Source organism: Rhinoderma darwinii, chromosome 8 (genome assembly GCF_050947455.1).
Source record: "Rhinoderma darwinii isolate aRhiDar2 chromosome 8, aRhiDar2.hap1, whole genome shotgun sequence".
Lineage (NCBI taxonomy): Eukaryota > Metazoa > Chordata > Amphibia > Anura > Rhinodermatidae > Rhinoderma > Rhinoderma darwinii.
Genome location: NC_134694.1, coordinates 19,057,000 through 19,078,594, shown reverse-complemented (window position 1 = coordinate 19,078,594; position 21,595 = coordinate 19,057,000). Strand labels below are relative to the sequence as shown.

The 21,595-nt window shown below is 41.2% G+C and overlaps 1 protein-coding gene and 1 long non-coding RNA gene across 2 annotated transcripts in view; both read left to right on the top strand.

The window, feature by feature from the left end:
* The window catches only part of MECP2 (methyl-CpG binding protein 2), a 44,139-nt gene extending 38,237 nt beyond the window's left edge, over nt 1–5,902 (top strand). The window contains exon 3 of the mRNA XM_075835432.1: nt 4,731–5,902. Within this exon, the coding sequence (XP_075691547.1) occupies nt 4,731–5,772 (1,042 nt within the window). The 3' untranslated portion in view covers nt 5,773–5,902. The remainder of the gene's footprint in view (nt 1–4,730) is intronic.
* A 1,482-nt stretch (nt 5,903–7,384) lies between these two features.
* LOC142659361 (uncharacterized) lies at nt 7,385–18,415 on the top strand. The gene is made up of 2 exons (XR_012850315.1): nt 7,385–7,955; nt 9,979–18,415. It is a non-coding gene; the product is annotated as an uncharacterized LOC142659361 (long non-coding RNA).
* The last annotated feature ends 3,180 nt before the right edge of the window (nt 18,416–21,595 follow it).

The window sequence follows — 21,595 nt, the reverse complement described above, 5'->3', positions numbered from 1 at the left end:
GCTATTAATAGGCTGACACTAGATAGGAAAAGTCTAGGTTACGTCCAGGCAGGCCATACCTCTCCCACTGACTTAATCAGTCTTGACCTGCTCTCCATAGGATGCAAATATGATCTGATACTCAGGTCTGCGCCAGATTTTTATTTTAGTTTTATTTCTTCATTTTTTCTCCTTAGCTGTAAGTGGGTTGTCAGTGGTCACCAACCTCGTCAACCCCTTGCTGGTGCCAAAAAACTAGGCAGTTCTCTGCGCTGAATTTCTCTTACTGCCGGTCACCTATCTTATTTTTTGCATCCGCTGTTTGAGTGCCAGTAACCCCACTATATGTGCAAGGTTACTGAAGAGGTGACACTGCGTACACCTGAAGACTTTTGCGGGTGAGTATGGATCATATCTCCAATGGCCCTCTTTACACTTCACCTCAAATTTCCTCCCATATACCCTATGAATAAAGTAAGGTTGTGATAGTCACTGGGTCTCACAAATGGATAATGTATGGGTTAATTCCTGAACGTCCGTCCGTTGCTCAGTAGTGATTGGACCTAAATCCCGCTCCCGCTTCTCCCTGACACATAAAGGAAATTGTTGCAAATGGGCAGGAAGACGTTATTTATAAATACCAAAGATGGTACACCGCGCATACCCTCAAGCAGAAAAGTGATTGTTCTCTCTTCCTTCTGCTCCTCCCATGTCATCCGAGGGAACGGGCTTTGCATTTCCTTGACGTGGTGAGAGCAGTCCACATCTAGCTGGTTGCAACTGAGTCATTTTGGTTCTCCTATTCTATTTTTGCTGTTCCTGAAGACCCACGCAAGGGATTGGCAGCGTCCAAGTCCACCATTGCATGTTGGATCCGGTCTCTGATTTTGGAAGCCTATCGATCCAAGAGTAAAGTACATCGCCTTCGGGTTGTTGCCCATTCTTCTAGGGCTGTTGGTGCCTCCTAGGCGGTTATCATCAAGCTTTAGTTGTTCAGGTCTGTAAGGCTGCTACCTGGGCTTTGGTGCACATCGTCACCAAATTTAACCAGATTTCTTATTTATGCCTCCTCTGATGCTAGCATGGGTCACAAGGTGCTTGCAGGCAGCTGTGCGCATGGCGGTGCTTTTTCCGTTTTTATTTTCTTCCCACACTCTGGAACTGATTTAGGGACGAACCATGGTTCTATATCCCCCAAAGATATAAATGTGAAAATAAGAGATTTGTACTTAGCGTAAAATCTTTTTTCTCATTGTATTCAGTGTCGGGGACAGGTCCCGCCCTACTTGTTTGGTTTATTCAAGGCCCAGGACTTGTTGTTCCTACGGTTTGTTTGGTTTTTCTTCCGGGACTGTGGACATGTTTGTTTTTTGTCTTCTACTGCTTCTGTACAAGCTGAATTAAGCAAGCCTCTGTGCGAAGAGAACAGCCTGCTAGGCCAAGACTTTTCCTACCTAGTGTTAGCCACCTAGTGGCAAGGGCCTATACCCATGGTGTTGTGTCCCCCAATGAATACAACGAGATAAATATTTTACGGACGCTTCCTCAATAGTTAAAGAACTTACAACTTACCGAGATGAGTCTGGGAGATAAGTCACAGCATGTATAGTGTACTGTCCTCGGCTTCACCTATGCAATGCGCGTGCTCCCGAAGCTGCTGAACTCATCTCCCGTAAACGTCCGTTATTGACTTGGGCAAGTTTGGAACACTAAATCCCAGCTGCATAACTACACGCTGGTGGTTTAGTAGCTTTAAACCTAGTGACAAGTTCCTTGAAAAATGGCATGTCTTCTGCCCAAAAATTTGCACGTGACATCTCAGTTTGATTGCCGATGCCTCACAGATTCTGTCACTTTTTCTTTTTTCTTCTAGCCCCCACCGTTCCTGAGAAATGAATGCGGTTAATTTTGGCATCCGATATGCAAATGACGCCTTTGACTGTTCAGTGGACAGTCTATACCGCCCACTTGGCAACGGGGTGTGAACCTTGCTGCTCTGACGCCGTCCAATCAGATCAGACAGCGTCAGCGATATCTAAAAAACGATGGGGGCTAGAAGAAAAAAAAATGTGCCAGAATGCCTTCTGCTGCAGTGGTGCTGCACAGTTCCTCACAAAATAGAGCTGATTTCTGGGGGGGTCTCATCAGTGGGACACTGTTATCAGCTTATTGATTGAGGATCCTTCTAACTGAAAGAGGTTTTCCAAAGGGGACAACTTCTTTAAGGGACTTTCTATTTCCCTTCCAGTTTTACTACGCTTCTATACATTTGCCTACACAGTAAGGCCTCATGCACACGGCCGTGCCCGTAATCAAGGCCCGCGATTGCGGACACGACCATAGCCCGCATTTTCGGGCTGTTCTCCCATACAAAGTATGGCAGCACGGCCCGTAAAAAGCAAAAGATAGAACAAGTCCTATCTTTTGCGTACACTTCTACAGCACGGACACCTATCTGTAGCGATGTCCGTGGCCAATAGAAGCTAATTGGTCCGCAATTGCGGACGGTATTACGGACCGCAATTACGGTGAATTTTTACGGTCGTGTGCATGGGACCTAACACTGTGATAGAAGAGGCGAGCCTTAGGGTATGTGCACACGATAACTGCATTTACATCTGAAATTACAGAGCTGTTTTCAGGAGAAAACAGCTCCTGAATTTCAGACGTAAATGCATGTACTGGCGTTTTTCGCCGCGTCTTTAACGAACGTAATTTGGAGCTGTTCTTCATTGAAGTCAATGAAAAACGGCTCCAATTACGTCCCAAGAAGTGTCCTGCACTTCTTTGACGAGGCTGTTATTTTACGCACCGTCTTTTGGCAGCGACGCGTAAAATGACAGGTCGTCGGCACAGTACATCATAAAGCCCATTAAAAGTAATGGGCAGATGTTTGCCGACGTATTGGAGGCGTTTTTTCAGACGTAATTAGAGGCGTAAAACGCCTCCATTACGTCTGAAAATAGGTCGTGTGAACCCAGCCTTAGCCGACCTAGAGATGGAATCCGTCTGACTTGTCAGTTTGCTGGCAAAATTTGGGACATGTACTTCACTAAATACATTGTATAGGAGATATATGAATCAGATAGGTGTACATACCCTCATAAAATCATCAAATTCATATATCAAAATTCTATATGGGCATTTATAATTTCTGTGAAAAAAGCGTCTGCCTATCTTACATATGGCTTGATCGTAAAAAAAAAAAAGTTTCAGATATTGCAACAATTGAATGAAAGTTTGACATTTGCCTATACTAAAGTGTGTGTATATTCATTCTGAGAGCTGCATAAACAAACTTGGTTAAATAAGTAAGACTCTGTTCTCTCAGTACCACTTGTTTCCGATCCTTTTGGGTTTCTGATGTTTTTTGACGCCAAGAATAGCACAGCCTGCTTTGCCATAAGCAGTAGTTGAAAAGATGGAAACTAGGAGGCCCTTATGTTAGCTAGTGAGATCTGTAAGGATCCGCTTAATAACAGATCCGTCATAGCTGTCACACTTCCGTTAATAACAAACAGAGCTTTAAACACTGCCACATTCAGAGGTCTTACCATTACTTTTACCAACATTACCAGGTTAAATGGCCTTAGCATTAAAAGATAAACTTCTGGTTTAACATAAAAAGCTTTCAAAATTAATTATTGTGCTACGGTAAATCTCAAAAGGGTTCTCCGTGACTGGGTATAGTAGTGTTTTGGAGTCAGTTTTGGGTGGAGTCAGCGTCTGTAGAAATGTACTGACTACAAACCCGGCTTCAAAATAAATATATTATTAGTATTGTATTCATTTCTGAAATTTGGAGTGTATGGCATATTTACCCACAGGAATTTAGAAAGGTTTTTTTGTTTAGGAATTCTATTCCAATAAATATATTTTATGTTCGATCTAAGTAGCTTGATTATTTACATGGTGCTGATGTCATTACATTTTATTTTATAAATAGTAAATTTGTTATTACAAATTATTGTACATGGCTCATTTAAGGAGGAGTTGAAGCTGGAGTCGGAAGTTTGGCTCCACAGCACTGGGGGAAAAACCATCAATGTTTAATCCGTGGGGGTCCGAACTCTCTGAGTGCCGCATCCTCCTCATTGTTTACATAGGCACATCCAATTGTCTGTACAAGCTGCAGTACAAGGCAGAGCTGCTCGTACGGACAAGCCACTCTGTGTAAAAAATAAAGGGAGCACAGCACTCGCTGAGAGGTTGGACCCCCCCCCCACACTGATCAAACATTGATGGCCTTGCCTTAGGATAGGCAATCAATGTTAAATGTTAAAGTCCTGGACAACCCCTTTTAAATCTAATTTTCTTAACAATGGACAAATACCATGAAAAGGTTTCTCTGGTTGAGCTCCGATCCATGACCCATTCTATCCAAATGTACTACTTTCTGTATATCTCTATATCCCCCTTATATATATCTGGTCTCATGAAAGCTGTATCCAAAGCAGTACGCATAGTAAAGACTACAATAAGCACTACTGTCCAGCTGAGGTGGTCTCCGTTTTCAGACTGACGACATAAGGTGGCCACAATCCAAAATATTTCATACAAGCCAGGGAACAAACATATGCAGCTTCTTAGGAACAACTTTTGTTCAATGAAACAGATTCTTTCAAAACTCTTCCGCACAGGTTAAAGGGCCATGTTTTAATTTTCATTGTTCTCAATGCAAGGCTAGTTTAAACAATTATATAAAGCATATAAATTTATGTTGTTTTTTCCTTTTTCTTTCCGTTTAATAGCCCAACTGGTAAAGCTTTTCGGTCCAAAGTTGAGCTTGTAGCATACTTCCAAAAAGTAGGAGACACAACCCTTGATCCAAATGATTTTGACTTCACGGTAACTGGGAGAGGAAGTCCATCTCGGAGAGAGCAAAAACCGCCGAAAAAACCCAAAATTCCTAAACTTGTTGGTACAGGCAGAGGGAGAGGAAGACCTAAAGGAAGTGTGAAAGCAAAGCCAGCTGTGAAGTTAGAGGGCGTGCAGGTTAAACGAGTCGTAGAAAAGACGCCGGGAAAGCTTTTGGTAAAAATGCCTTTTTCAGGAAATAAGGAAGAATCGGATGCAACAACATCAGAGCAGGTCCTTATTATCAAACGTCCAGGCCGTAAAAGAAAATTAGAAATTGATTTACCGGTAGCCCCCAAAAAAAGGGGGCGTAAGCCAGGCATCGGCAATGCTGCTGCTGCTGCTGCTATTGCTGCTGCAGCTGCTGCTGCAGAGGCTGCGAAGAAAAAAGCAATCAAAGAGTCTTCCATCAAGCCGCTCTTAGAGACCGTACTACCGATAAAGAAACGCAAGGCACGGGAAACTGTAAGTGTAGATGTTATGGACACAGAGACCAAGGAGTATCCTTCCACCATAATAGATAAAAGTGTTAAAGTACCGAAGCCTGCAAAAAGCCCAGAAAGTAAAAGCAAAGAAAGTAGTCCTAAAGGCAGAAGCATCTTACCGAAAAAGGAACAACCGCACCATCACCATCATCACCACCATCACCACCACCACTCCGAATCAAAAGCATCCACTACCAACCCAGAGCCAGAGACTTCACAGGACAGCATATGTGCCCAGGAGCCGCAGGACTTAAGTGTCAAAATTTTCAAAGATGAGAAAATACCAGAAAATGACGGATGTGCTCAGGAGCCACCTAAGACTCAGCCTGCAGATAAGTGCAGAAACCGAGGGGAAAGTGAACGAAAAGACATTGTTTCTTCATCTGTACAAAGGCCGACCAGGGAGGAACCAGTGGATACAAGAACACCAGTGACGGAGAGAGTTAGCTGACTTTACAAAAATTAACAAAAACAGTTCAAAAAATATATATATATATAAAGGCAGCTGTTGTCTTTTCTCCTTGTGGGTAGGGCTCTGACAAAGCTTCCCTATATATGAAGTAAAGAAAAGTCTCTATTTTTTTCCTCCTGTAGCTTGGAGTTTCGTAGCTTCGGGGTGGGAGTAAATGTCGAATGTGGATCTTTTTAATATCGACGAGCACAGTCAGTCAGGGGTGAAGACTTTTAACAGAGCCAGAAGCAGCTTTGCACTTTTTTATACTAAATAGGCTCCTTTTGATCATGGCTTACTCTGCATCATACTACTGACCAAGGTGGGCTGTCTCCTTAATTTTTAGGTATGCCAACTTAAGCTTTGCTCCTGTTTAGCACATTTAAACTCCTGTGCCATCTCTAGTGGGGCTCACTTTGTTGCAGATCAGCGTCTCAATATCTTACATGGTTACTCTATCTGTGATCAACATATAGGCAGGTGATTTAATCCAGACCACAGTATTGCCAAATGATCATTTCCCATGCCTTTTAAAAAAGTTATTTTACCTAGTAATTTATGAAGTAATCACTTCCCTTTTTTAGTTCACTGTGACATCTGGTTTTATCCTATAAAGGTGTTTGTATATATGTTGTTACATAACTAGTCATGTTGAACTAATTGGGGGACTGGTGTGAATTCTCCGATAATTACTTTAAATGTTTATTTCCTGAAAACTCTAATTTTTCACATAGGAAATCTCTGAATAATCTGTACTACAGATGCAGCTCTGCAATAAGTTGTTCTATTGGCGATGCAAATTTGAAGGGAGCTTGGTATACGGTATACGCTGAGTCTACAACCTTTACTGACCGTGCAGCTTTATCTGTAGACATACATACATCTGTATGTTCAGATACGATGGGAAAACTATATGAAATGTTCTTCCAGTTAATGTAACAGAAGTAGCTTCTTTTCTCTAGTAATAATCAATATTTCACTGCTCTTCTCACCCACACAATCAAAACCAGAGTAGACAAGGATGAAGGCATGAAGCTAGGGATTTTTATTTACCGTATTTCATTTTTTTTTTCATTTTGTATGTAGATACAAATACATTTTGTTTTATTTTTTTTATTTTTTTTATCCAGTCAGTCACATGAAGCTGCGAAACTCTAAGTGTTCTAGTTTTGTGACTTTTCGGGTGTTTTTTTTAAATTTTTTATTTTGCAGTTTCAAGAGGACTTCCTGTTAGAAATTTATTTTTGTTTGTCTAGTATAGGATTCTGAACTGCAGCTCCATATCCCCCACTCCACCATGAGAAAAATTGAAAAAAAACTCCAAACAGTAGCTCTGGCTTAAGTGACACCTAGAAGTTTGTGGATGACGTTCTTCAGCAATATATGGAAGAGCCTCAGACCCTGTTAACTGAGCGAATGTGACTTTTTTGTGCTAGATTTATTTTCTTGTTTTTGAAAATGTAACGTGAAGGCCTTTGTCAGGATTTTTATTGGATATATATTTGTAAGGACTCTGTGAGTTTGCATGGATTTTACAATTAGAAACGTACATAACTCCTAGGAACCGCTACATTTCTATGTATACATATAATTATATGCAGACACTTTTATTTTTATATATATATATATATATATATATATATATATATATATATATATATATATATATATATTGCATATAATTGTATCAGCATTTTCATTTACAGGAATTTTATGTATAGGCAAACAACTATGTGTCAATGGGCAGACCGTGTTGATCATGTCTTTCTTCATGCTCATTCCAAAGCATTTTTCAGGATACTATATAAAGAAAAAAAAAAAGTATGTATATAATATAATTGAAAATCGGATAATGCGGTCATTTCATTACATAATCATGACGATGGCATGGCAAACTTTGGAAGTCCTTATAAACCTGCACCTTACGTCTGTTCAGAAATGAAGAATACCATTGTTTACAGAGAAATCCATTGTATACATGTGTTACATGATAAGCACCTTTGTTGTATACTCCAATTGTTTGAGGATTGTTACAGACTCTCAGCATGAAATGTGTTATAGGGAGGCAGTGTGATTGTCAGTTGTGCCCACAATCTTCTCTTCTGCAGTTACTATAAGGAATCATGGCTCACGCTCCACCTTGTACAAACCTTAGGAATGAATTTACATAGGATTGTTGTCAGGTGAGACTTTTCACGTTGTCTTCTTTCATTTCATCAAAATGTATTTTCGACATGCGGGAAATCCGTGAACTGGAAAAGCCGCTTCTGTATTTTCTGGTTAACACCACGTATCTGACGGTTCAGAGCGACAGTCACAGACTATTTTTCTAGCTCTGGAATGAGTTCCGGCAGCGTCATGTTTTTTGCTTCCATAGGCTGCCTGGTTTGAAACAACACAGACGACTGCCCTGTTTCAGGACGTTCTTACTTGTTTTTGTAACGGGAGATGTGCACTTTTTTTTTTGTTGTAAAAAATCAAGTGCCCCTCTCAGATGCCTTTTGATAGAGAGCGCTTTCGTTTTGTGTTAATCAAGTGTTTGAGAATACTGTCATCATAGGAAAGACTTTGCATCTATACTCTTGGATATCATGTGCGTCTGCTTACTGAAATACACAAACCAACTCTAGCTGTGACCATTCTTTCATGCTTCTGCTACCAAATTCACATTGGAGGTGGTTTGATGTTAGAGGTCATATCACTTTTAGGCCTTGGTGACCTGTTTATTTGCAGCTCTGGTTTCAGCCTGGTAAAAGTCACATAGCGCCCAGAATTAATGTTTAGCCCACCTTGTAAATACAAAGCATTTTGTGAATTATGGCCACATGACTTGAATGAATGGTTGTCAAAAGAAATGCAGTTGAAGGTTTGTTTTACTCCTTTTTTCCTTAAAGGGGAACTCTACCGTGTAAATTACTCTCATTCAACTAGTTATCAAAGGTGCTGATACTTATAAGGCAAATCCGTATGTAACCATGCACATTTTACAGTGGATTTGCTGAATGCCGTTTTCACTACATCTGAATTTATCCCAAATTCTCAGCTCCCTCTAAGGCTCTATACACACTGCGTTTGTTAGGTGTAAAAAAAAGGTATCCAGATGTATCCTGTGATGTACACATAGGTTTCTATGGACCAAACATATGATAATAGTGTCCTTTTGGCATATGTTTAGCAGGTTTACAGCTGGTTACTGTGTCTTGACGGTATTGAAGTGAAGTCTACCACGCTTTTCAATATCGCAAAAAACATTAAGTTATATGTTTTTTTTATATAGTCAATGGCAGATGTTGGCAAGTGTATTAGTATACAGTTGCATACGTGTTTCTGCATAAAGTTGAACATGCATATACCGCAACTGTATGCCTAGTGGTTCTAAGGAACAGGAAACCTGATACTTTTTTACTCTTTAGGGCTGAGCCATTACATTGTTAGTCATGGTACAGTAAAATCAGTGCTTTACTGCGGGAAGGTTAAATTGTTGTCAAGCGCCCATTGGAATCTATGTGGTCTGCTCATCTGTAGGGGTTGCTGTATGGATGTAGGTGTGTGAAAATATCCACAATACCCATATAGCTGAAGTATACCAGTACCAAGGAAGGTTTGGGGAAGGGGGAGGGGGGGGGGGGTTTGTCTGGCCTTTTTTTTATATTTTTTCACATTTGTTACAAAGTGCCACCGCCTTTGTTCATGAGCTAAATGAGAGTATTTTATTGAAACCAGAGAAGCCATTTAATTTGGAGCAAAGACAACACAATTGTACTGGTGGTCTTTCCCCTTTTATAATTCCACAGATAATTTTTGCGGAATTATTTTGCAGAGACCACCTAAAGGAGTCCTCCAGGACGGTGCAGATGAAGTATATCTTATTGAAGAGAGCACAAAACTGATGCACATTTTGTAATGTGCAGCAATGCAGATATTATTTTTCCAGTACAGCTTAGACAATGACTGCTGAACCATAATTCATTGCTTATAGTAAATGACGTGACACCTTGCGCTCTCTTCAATAAACGTCATTTTACATTGTCCCATAGCATCTCTTTTTACATTGAACTCGGCGCTCTATTTTGTTTTATCATGCTTGTCGTATTTTGTTAGAATTTTACAACTCGTAAAACATAGTGAAAACATACAGCAATTTAATGTCTCAGAAAGCTCCACGTAACCGAGCATTTTATATAGAACTAATATTGGTCCCTTCAGAGTATCCCAGTTTTCTGCAGGAGAGTGTATGTAATCTTATCTGGATCAAGAGTCTGGCATAACCTTGGGGGACAAAAGAGCACACCAACGCGAAGGAGTTGGATTCCTCAACAACTCTATGGATCTCTGCTGCAGGTAAAGCCATACATATTATTAGATGAGACAAAAGTTGACTGAACCCGCTGATTTTGCTGTAATTGGTTCACTATCTAATGTGTATGGGGTCCTCCGAGTCTCTCTCAATGGCAGATGTCAGGGGAATGAAAGTTTCGGGTGTGCTGGATTTTGACATGTTCCATCCTCTGCAAAGGCGGAAGATAAGCTGCGGCCAGAGGTGTCTGGTAGCGGCCTATTCCTCTCAGTGCATAGTTATGGTGGAATCGGGAGGAATAACTGTCGGCTGACAGCTACCTCATGTATATGGCCAGCTTAAGGGCTTGTGAACTTTACTGTATTACGGCTCTGAGCTCTACGGAGCATTAAGACAGCACCCATAGGAGTCTATGAGGCCCTACTCTACCTCTGTTTGTCTCTGACTTATAGAGACATGCGGATGTTTTTTCTGTCGTTCATAGGAATCCCTCAGAATGGATGCCATATTACGGCTCTGTAATACAGAGGCATCATACTGCGGTACACGGAGTGCCTACAAGTTTCTAGTACGGAGCCGCAGTAAGTCCTAAGGCTCTAAACACATTCATACAGAGCAGAAGGGAGGCAATATTTCTTTATTATTATCTTTATCCACTTCAGTATTTTGGTTTGGCTAGAAAATATTACATTTGTGATACATCTATCATAATTCCTGACTTTTGTAACTGTTTATAGTACCACAGTAACAAGGGTTGTTGTCTTAAAGTTGTTTTAGTTATTCTGTTTTATAAGCGGCTTGTTCCGTGAATATAAAAGTCTAATAACTTCCATGTGTAACATCATTATAGTGTGTGTGTGTGTGTGTGTGTGTGTGTGTGTGTGTGTGTGTGTGTGTGTGTGAGAGTGTGTGTGTGTGTATATATATATATATAGATTATATCCTACATTTCTTCTACCAGATGTACTATAGATGAGCAGAGCGTCTCCGCATTTATGGTATGTGGACACACCATCCTTCGTAGAAATTTTCCATGAGGTCAGAAAGTGACTGTGCCATTTATAGTGCATCTAGGAACAATTATTTCTCTCCAGTATCATGCATCTTGCAGATTGTCATATAGGGCTGCATTATATATGCTGGCCACTAAGGTCCATTGCTAGACCACTATACCTTAATGTGCCCAATGAGTTTTCCCTAGTCCTTTCCTTCCTTATTTAATGTTTAATTATAACCCGATTTGTCAGCCCCTGTAATATACTGTATATATTTACATACCCCCGGGTGACCTGATCCAGTGCGGCCCCATACAATGACTGCATGCGATTGTGGACAGCATGTATCCTCTGTGTGCTGTGTTGGGGGTCTTTTACCTTGCCGCCATGTGGCAGGACCTGCCTATGCATTGGTAGCAGTGCACCATTAGCATACAAAATATTACGCACAATTTAATACATAGATTATTGCATTGTCTGCTCATCCCTATAAAATCTCAGAAAGTATGCAAAGCATAAAAATCTGGAGATCTGTGTGTGATATCACCCTCTTCTAGATAGTACTGGATCCATGACTAGAGATGACATGACCCCTCTGCATACAGGCACTGAGGGTGTCATTTTACAGAGGGAACGGGCAGTTACAATCCCTGAAATCTCCACACAGCGGGATCTTAACGCGTTACTTAGTTCATGGCTGGTATTAAGAAATCAGCCATTTTACGATGCTGGTCACATTTTTAATTTTAAAATGTGTTTCATCATGTTGTAGCCGTTACTATTATTATTCTAAAAAAAATTTATAGATATTTCCGTTGTTTTTCTGTTTTTGTTTTTACAAAATAATACAAATTAATTTCTAAGAAAAGCGAGATAAAGACTTAATCTGAAATCTGTATAACAGGAAGAAGCAGGTAACACAGCTTGGATTTACAGTGATGTGGTTTGTGGTTTGCACACCTGCCTAAACCGCACATATAGGACCTTGTAGTTTCAGTTTTGCCGTCTACTTTCCAAAATCTAGAATATTTTGCAATGTTTATTATTCTTTTGATCATGGATAAGGCTAGATTGTACTAGAAATTTGCCTTTGTTGCCACTTCACAGTTAAAGGAGGCCCTGAAACATTTGAATAGTCGCAGAAAGAGTTTGTCATTTCTGATTCTACGATCATGATATCTAAACACATCTTGCAAAGTTTGCCTTAAAGGGAATCTCCACTTCCATCATGACCGTTTTAGGTCCAAAATTCTGTGCTGATTAATTTTTTAATCGATCTTTACAAGGCTACGTTCACACAGGGCGGATACGCTGCATAAAAATACACAGAGTATCTGCCCTGGTTGCCGAAGGGATTTCTGGACGAAAAAAAACGCACCAAATTGTGGTGCAGTTTTTTGTCGGGAATGTCCGCTGCAGAAAAAAGTACATAAAAACCCGCCAAAAAAACACACACATACCCTGCAGACCGGCCTCCTGGGATGACATTTTATCCGTCATTTGTCTGTGATTGGCTGCTTTAGTCACATGGAATGAAACGTCATCCCAGGAGGCCAGCCTGGATGCAGAAGCACAGAATTCTGGGTAAGTATAAGATTATTTTGTTTTTCTGAATTTCGTTTTTTGCCGCAGAATGGCAGCTTTTCCACCGCAAAAAAACTCAACATCTGATATTTGTTGCAGGTTTTACCTCCCTTATTGAATTCAATGGGGAAAACCTGCAACACAATAGCAGCAATTACGCTAATACAATTGACATGCTGCGGATTAAAAAAAATGGCACCGCAGGTTAATTTCTTTGTGTTTTTTCCGCTCATCGTTTTAGCAGTGTGTGAATAAGATTTGTTCAAATCTGATCCCCTCTGCTGCTACTGTATTATGGTGCGGATTTTATGCTACAAAATAAGTATTTATGCTATGTATGAACTTACCCTACTGGTTGGAACATGTTGGCAGCCTGCAGTCACCACTAGAGGGAGCTTACTGTATATACATTGAAGACAGTATAAGACAATATGCAGTTCGCTCCCTCTAGTGGCAGCTGCAGGCAGGCTGAATGTTATTTTTTAAATCTATCTTAACACTGGGGTAGTGGACCTCTGTACAAGAAAAATAGAGCTCTGACAGATATAAAAATATACTAGGAAATTAATCAGACTAGAATTTACTAAATAGTAATCAATGGTGAACATTCACTTTAAACTTCACAAATACATTAGATTAATGTTCAGATAACACTGATAATCTTATGTGTTTGGGGGCTTCCCGATGACGACAGTTGTCGGGGGAAACCAGGATTGGATTTGTTGTATTTCAGCATGCCCTGTTCTCTATTCCTTTTTCCATATAGAATAAATGTGTATACTTGGCCGATCCGAGCATGCATGTTTATAGAGCGGTCGGGGGAGATAGCTGTTGGCTGAACACTCATATGGCCGACACGTTATGTATGGTCAGCTTTACAAAAGTCTAAACGGACACTATATACACTGGCATGATTTTTCCACCAGTATACTATGGGCTTGTCCACACGTCGCAGAATTTCTGCAGAAACTAGCAGGATTTCCGCTGCGGGGAAAATGCACCATTTCCTACGTCTTTTACTGCAAAAAAATGGTGTGGATTTTGATGTGTTTTTTTCAATGCTGGGAGATGGTGACATTTCCTCTGAAAAACGCAGCAATTCAGTCCACCTTCCGCAGCAGAAATTGACATTCTGCGATACGAATAATACGCACCGCAGGTGAACTTCTGGTCGGAAATTTTACGCAGCGTGTGGATGAGATTTGTTAAATTTCACCCACTTTGCTGCTACTATATTACTATATTCTGCTGCGTATTTTCCGTCCGCAATTCCGGATGGAAAATACGCAGCAATTCCGCTACGTGTGGACAAGCCCTTATTCTTCGAATGTATCCATCCTAGCTAAAAGATTTCCGGTTGTTTTTTTTTTTGCAGGAGATAAACTCCTCATAGCTATAACAACACAGCCAGTATCCACAGAGAATTTTCATTGCCTTTTCTTCTGGCATGTCCACCAATTCCCCCAACTGAAAGGGTTGTGGGTTTAGCACAACTTATTTCTATCTGTGGAAAATCTCTGAGCAGCGTAATAAGGGATGAGTGTCCAGCAGACTGGCATGACCTCTACATTTTGAGAATAGGTTCTTAGACTATCACAAGATAAATGTGAAATTCTCCATAAAGAAAAAATGTAGTATTCTTTGGGGAGCTGCAAAGTAGATGGTTTTCCCTTCAGGTTTAGGCCTCATACACCTGACTGTATGAAAAGTCAGCACCATACAGCACTCGCCGTACGGATGGAAAACTGCACTTGAGAATTTCCGAATAGTACCAGATTTCTGACAGCATGGTACTTGTAACAGTCCCTTGCAAGTTCTGATGTATTTTCTGCTTCAAAACCATCATCCTAGCCAGTAGTTTAGGTAAGGAAATCTGTTACTCGTATAGTTTGTGGCGGTTTTAAAATGGCTCTGTATACACAGATGCAGATTTTCAGTATCCATTGACTTCTATAGGTAAAATCGGCAGCTATATGACAAATGATGAGGCAATGCAGTATCACAAAAAAACCTGCAAACATACGGCAGCATGCATACGGTACAGAAACATCCATAGGGTAACATTACCGTTGTATTACGACTCGGGAGTATACAGAGCCGTAATACAGCCTTATGCATTATTTCCACCAAATATTATGTCCTTAGGCGAATTCATTAGGCGAGCCCTCTGGAGCCGAATTAATGGAGGCTTGGAAGCATATTAACCATACATTTGATCGCTCTGAGACTCTTACTGAATAAATCAGTTGCCACATTTAAAGTTAAGAACCCAAACTGAAGCTGGCCATCAGTATGACATCTGCCCACAATTGGAGCCCTTACTGCAGGGGCTGATTATTAAACATAAGAAGATTACTTTTTGGATCAACGTTGCAGGAAAATAGGCTGAACTGGATGGACATAACTCATAAACTGTTACTAACTATATATATATATATATATATATATATATATATATATATATATATATATATATGTGTGTGTATATATATATATGCATTCTCCCGAACTGCCTGTTGAGTTGTAAAGAAAGGGTAAGCCTGTGTTCACACTGGCGTCATGGTTCGGTTCCATCAGGTTTCCGTTGCCCCTAACAGGGAGAATAGCATAATGTGATGCATTATTCGGCACAGACAAATATTTTTTAACCCTAACTGACCAACTACAAATCACTGCAATATGTAATAATCTGTTACAAAACAGGACGCATGACACCAATGTGAATGAAGCCTTAACACTCTGACTGCCATGTGCCCCAAAGGGACTATTCAATTAGGAGAAGATCAGCTGATCCGGTATTTTACATACAAATGCACTTTGCCCTGATGGGAACAAATTCACCAGGTAAAATTCATTGCCAGTCAGTGCAGTAGAAATTATAGAACATGTCCTTTTTTTTGTCCGTAATTACTGCACAGACTCCCCATAAGCACGGTGTCCCATTTGCATCCATAACCGTCCTTAATTACTAAAGCGTTGCTATGCGATGCCAGGGGATTACCCAATATTCCTCCCTGCTTTTTTTGTGGATCTGTAAATATGGATGCATTACGGATGCACTACGTACCGTATTTTCTGACACTGTCCCGTATATGCGGATGAATATGAATGACTACAGATCCGTATTTACGGATGGATGAAATCTACGGACGTATGCATGGAGCCTCAGATCCTTCATCACTGCCTCCTTTGTTCTTAGCAACAATACTGTAATGTTAGGGTATGTTCACACGGCCTATTTTCAGACGTAATTCGGGTGTTTTACGCCTGAAAAAACGCCCCTAATACGCCTACAAACATCTGCCCATTGCCTGCAGTGGGAATTACGGTGTTCTGTTCCCACGAGCCTTTATTTTACACGTCGCTGTAAAATGACGGCTCGTCAAAAGAAGTGCAGGACACTTCTTGGGACGTTTTTGGAGTCGTTTTTCATAGACTCTATTGAAAACAGCTCCAAAAATGGCCGCGAAAAACGCGAGTTGCTCAAAAAACCGTCTGAAAATCAGGAGCTGTTTTCCCTTGAAAACAGCTCGGTATTTTCGGACATTTTTTGTTAAGCGTGTGAACATACCCTAACATTATAAAGTGTGGGCTCTTTATGTGCTTTCACTATTTAGATGCACTTTAGATTAGTTTAAGTCCGTACCCTCTGATAAGAATTCACAAGTTAACAGAGAGGTGAAAGGGATTGTCTGAGAATGCCACTCCTGTCCATTAGCTGGTTCTGCTGCTCAGCCCTATTCACTTAAATACAGCAATACCAAACACAACCAACGGACAAGAGTGGCGCTGTTTCATGGAGAAAAAAAAAATCACACCCATTTTTTTAATCTCAGACAACTCCTTTAAGAATTGTTATCCCATCAATACTGGTAATACTGAATGAAAGCTACTGACTTTGGAGCACAACTACCATATCTTCTATCCATGGCAATGCCCTCCTATGGTATTGTACAGGTCATAAAATCTGCCTTCTGACAACTTCCCCCTGTGTATATGAATTTATATATATATATATATATTTGTGTGTTTTGTTATTAGAAATTGCACCATTAACCTGAAAATCTTTTGTGCGCTTTTCATCATTTGTATGTTTTTTTCTCCCTCTTTCCATTTTGTAAACTTTTGACACTTCAGCTTTTTTCTGAGTTTCTTGAAATAATACAAACTGCTTGTGATATGTCTGATATCTCTAGGATAGATGAAGGGAAATATAACTACAACTGCCCGCCAGTCTGCCTGTATGTAAAAGCAAATCCATCAACTTCACAATCTTTCTGGTTTAATATGATCAATCTATAGCTATATATATATATTTAGAAAAACGTTTTGCTGTGTTAATTAGAAGCAGAACATGAAAGGAACACGCGTTTCGATATACATTTAACACTTCTCAGTTGAAAATAACATGACATTGGGAATACAGAAAAAAATTATCTTATTAACTATATGACAATGGAAATGTATCTGTGCTTCCACCAACTGTGGATAGAGTTGCGCTTCCAAGCCCACTGCTGGAACGTTCCTATTTTAAGACTTGAATGTAACATTATGATAATTTGTTACGTGACTAAAATGTCCATGTTATTTCTTACGTATTACACTTACTAATGTGGATGGCTTGGTTTCAGTTGTCTCATCACGGCAACTCCAAGTGAAGATGGAGATTAACTGATCGCTGCAGATCCGTCTGCAGAAACCACCGGCGATCAACTGCTCTCGCCAGGGAAGCTGTGGTCAGCCAGACATTTCACTGCAGAGTAAATGTAATACTACATGGTGGCCTTTCAGATGAATGGCTGTCCATGTAGTACATGGATGGGCCATGACTGCCAGAGTGAGAGCTGTTTTTTGTTAGCAGCTCTCCACTCTGACTCATGTTGGGGTCACCCGAGCAGGGGACCCTGCTTCTATGATGTTCATATGCCCTATTCAAGCTTATTGAAAGGGGTTGTCTTGGGTAACCTACTCTTTCATGTGAGGGAATGGCACATATAGTATGCATTATCAGTGTATTAGGGAACTGCTGGACAGGCAATTTTCCAATATACAATTGTTTATTCACCCACCTACTTTGTGGTAAAAGTTTTGACCTTGTCTTTATTAGATTATTTTATGTCTTCCTGAAGGATCAGGTAACCTGGTTAATTATAATTTTGACCTATCATGGGCTACTTGTTCATTTTTGTATCTTTCAAGTGGATATATATTGGCATTGACCTAAGTGATGGGCGATTTAACAGTGTTAGAAAGCCAACTGAGAAGTGCAAAATGGATTTGTTCCTTTCGGTGGCTTCCACCCCGTTGACACAGGGATTCGTTCTTCACTGCTTCCGTTAACAGCCGTACAAACAGACTTTGCTTCAAGAATCCGTAGTGAACATCATATGACCAAATATACAAGGACTGTTAATTAAATGTATGCCGAGTGCTTTCTCTGTACAGTTCCGCTCTGTCACCACGTGTATCAAACTAGTGCCTGTTTTTTCTTTCCCTAATTTCCCCTCAAGGTTATAACTCCCCTTAAAAGAAAAAAAAATGAGAAAAAAAAAACAAGAACCTATTTTGATTTTATTTTAAGACATTGAATTCCTTGCTAGTCCGTTAAAACTGTGGTGTTAAAAATTTTATATTTGTGTGTAGATTTTGATGGGTAAAGACAACGTCGATAAATGTTTTATCTGAAGTTAGTATTGTTAAACAAAACTGAAGTAACTGTTCCAAACACAACTGCTTTGTAACACATTAATAAATATGCTGAACGCTCTTCCTAGTCATGGCACCATTGTTACACCTAATCCTACCCTTCTGTACCAGCCTTCTTGTGGGTTTTTTATTTTGTTGAATTATTGTTATAAAGAAAATAAGCCAAAAATGCAGTGTTTGCTAACAGGACACTAGTTCAAGGGTTAAATCTGCCTAAGGCCCTGTTCACACTGCCAATGAAAGAGCGAATTATCGTCAATTATATCTGTACACTACCAGTAAAATCGCAATCAGTCCCACTTACATTTCTCGCTTACTAGGACATGATGCGTCCGTCACAGGAAAGGCGCTCTTCTTATGTGCAGGAGCGTGAAAAGGTAAGTGGTTCTCAGTGTAGGCACAGTGACTGTTACGTGCACTATGGTTGGTATTAGGAGACTGTGGCCAACGTTGGCACTGTAATGGTGGCACTATGGGACTTTGCTGCAGCACATTAGTCACACCATATTTGCATGTCCTTCCATTGGCATGAATGGCTAACACTGGTGAGGCCCTGCAAGAAAGAAGTTTGAGAAGTTATGTTCTAGCAGATTAAAATAACATTAGTTTTAGTAGGAGTGTGAACAGAAGCTCAAACCACTGACAAATGTAATTGGAAAGTTTGGCTGCTGGCGGAGAAGCTGAACTTTTCAGGCACATTTACATGTGCCGGTTCCACCATAACACCCAGTAGTAATTGTGAAAATAAATTTTACATTAAAGTCCCGTTCTGTGGCAGAAAATTGGATGTGTGAATGAGATTTTAAAACCGCAGCATGCTCAGGCCATTGTAGTTTTGTCATAGGAGAACTATCACGTAAAATAAAAAACCTGGTTTTTCGCATGTCATAGTGATGTGGTTTCTGCTGCACCATTACTAGTTGTAACGTCTATGGCCGCGTACCCGTCTTTCTGACTTACCCTCGTGTGAGTTCTCGGCGGTATCTCCCTCCAGAGAGACGCCGGTACTCACTTCCTGGTTCAGTGACTGTCTCCCGCAGGGAGCGTGCACGGCCTCAAAGGGCCAGTACGCATCCAGTTGCCGTGAATCTGCAATCAGCCCAGAATGCTGCTGGACTATAAAAAGGGCTCTGTCCTCTTGATCGTTGCCTGAGCGTTGTTGTGTTACCTTAGTTTGTCTTGCAAATGGTCTCCTAGTGTTTTCCAGTTTCCAGTGTTACCTGTTCCTGCTGCCTGTATCCTGGGCTACCGTACCTCTGTGCCGTCTACAGTTGAAGTCGAGTTGTGTCTTCCGCTGCATCTACTGCGTTACACCCACCAGGTGTGTGCCTGCTGCCGGATCCTCATCGTAAGCCTGAATCACTGCTACTGTCTATATTGCCACAGGTACCCTTTCTGGACCATAGACATTGTATTATACCTGGTTGGCCAGCTGCCTTCCTGCTACGCGGTACGGCCCAGTGGGTCCACACCCCGAATCGTGACACTAGTACATGTACATTTGAGATTGATCGCATTGTATCACTTTGCATATTTGGTTTAGTATCCTGTTAAAGGGGTTGTCCCACAAAACACATGTATCCCCTATCCACAGGATAGGGGATACATGTGTGATCGATGGGGGCTCCGACCGCTGGGACCCCCAGCGATGAGGAGAACGGGGGACCGTAAGTCCCCTGAAGTGCTGCATGAGAAGCATGGGACTTCCGGGGTCTGTGTCTAGCTTGTGTGTCTGGCAGCTCCATAGAAATGAATGGAGCACCGGTCGCACTTGTGTGCATGCTTCTCATGGAGCATTTTGGGGTACTTTTGGTTCCCCGTTCTTATTGCTGGGGCTCCCAGCGGTCGGACCTCCAGTGATCACACATGTATCCCCTATCCTGTGTTTTATGGGACAACCCCTTTAACTCGTTTTTTAATTACTTATAAGTCATAATAATAGTATTTTCCCTGTATTATTAGGCTATGTTCACACGGGGTATTTTGCAGAGTTTTTTGACGCGGAAACCGCGTCGCAAAACTCGGCAGAAACGGCCCGAGAATGCCTCCCATTGATTTCAATGGGAGGCGTCGGCGTCTTTTTCCCGCGAGCAGTAAAACTGCCTCGCGGGAAAAAGAAGCGACATGCCCTATCTTCGGGCGCTTCCGCCTCCGACCTCCCATTGACTTCAATGGGAGGCAGGAGAAAGCGTATATCTCGCTGTTTTATGCCCGTGGCGTTCAATGGCCGCGGGCGAAAAACGGCGCGATAATTGCCGCGAAAATCTGCGTGCAGGGAGAGGAATATCTGCCTCAAAGTTCCAAACGGAATTTTGAGGCAGATATTCCTCCCCCAAAATACTCCGTGTGAACATAGCCTTAAGGCCCCATGCCCACTTCAGTTTTTTCCTTCAGGGTGCTATCCGTTTTTGTCACTGATAGCACCCTGAACCCATTCATTTGAATGGCCCCATGAACACTTCGGTTATTTAAATGGATCCGTTCCGTTCCGTGCAAAGTAGAGCATGTCCTACTTTGCTCAGTGATTCAGTGACCGTGTGGCCCATAGAAGTCAATGGGTCCGTCAAAAACACGGATGGCTCACGGAAGGCTTTCCGTTTTTGACGGATCCGTTGCCATAGCAACGGCTGGGTAGGCCAAAGTTCACAGACTACAGTAAACATTCATTCCTGAAGATAGGCTCATATTTTCACTCCAAAAAACCAAAGCAAGCCAAGCAGAGTAATCTCAAACTGTTCTCTATGCTCAGAAAACAGCACCAAAAACTTCTTGTAAACTTTCTATGGGTGTTTCCTGGGACATGTGACAAGTTCAAATGAAGTTCATATCCGTTTTTAACGGAAAAACGGAAGCAAAATGTCAGTGTAAAACGGAAACACAGAACGGAAACGGAGTGCACACGGAAACAAAAACGGACACACGGATCCGTCAAAAACGGCCGATAAAACGGTGATGGAAGTGTGCATGAGGGCCAAACCAGATGAGCTTTAGGGTTCATGCTCACGTCCGTATTGCAGTCCCTCTTGTACGGAGACCTAATAGGGCTTCCATAAAAGTACATGAAGCCTCTACTGTACCTTTGTGTCCGGTAGCATGCAGTTGTCTTCTGTCGATCTCTGTACAAATCCATATGCATGGAGGTATTTTCCCCGCCGCCAAGAAGATCTCTGTACAGACTACCCAATAGAGTCTGTACAACAGACCTAGTTCAGAGGTCATTCATTGATTGAAGGGGATGAAT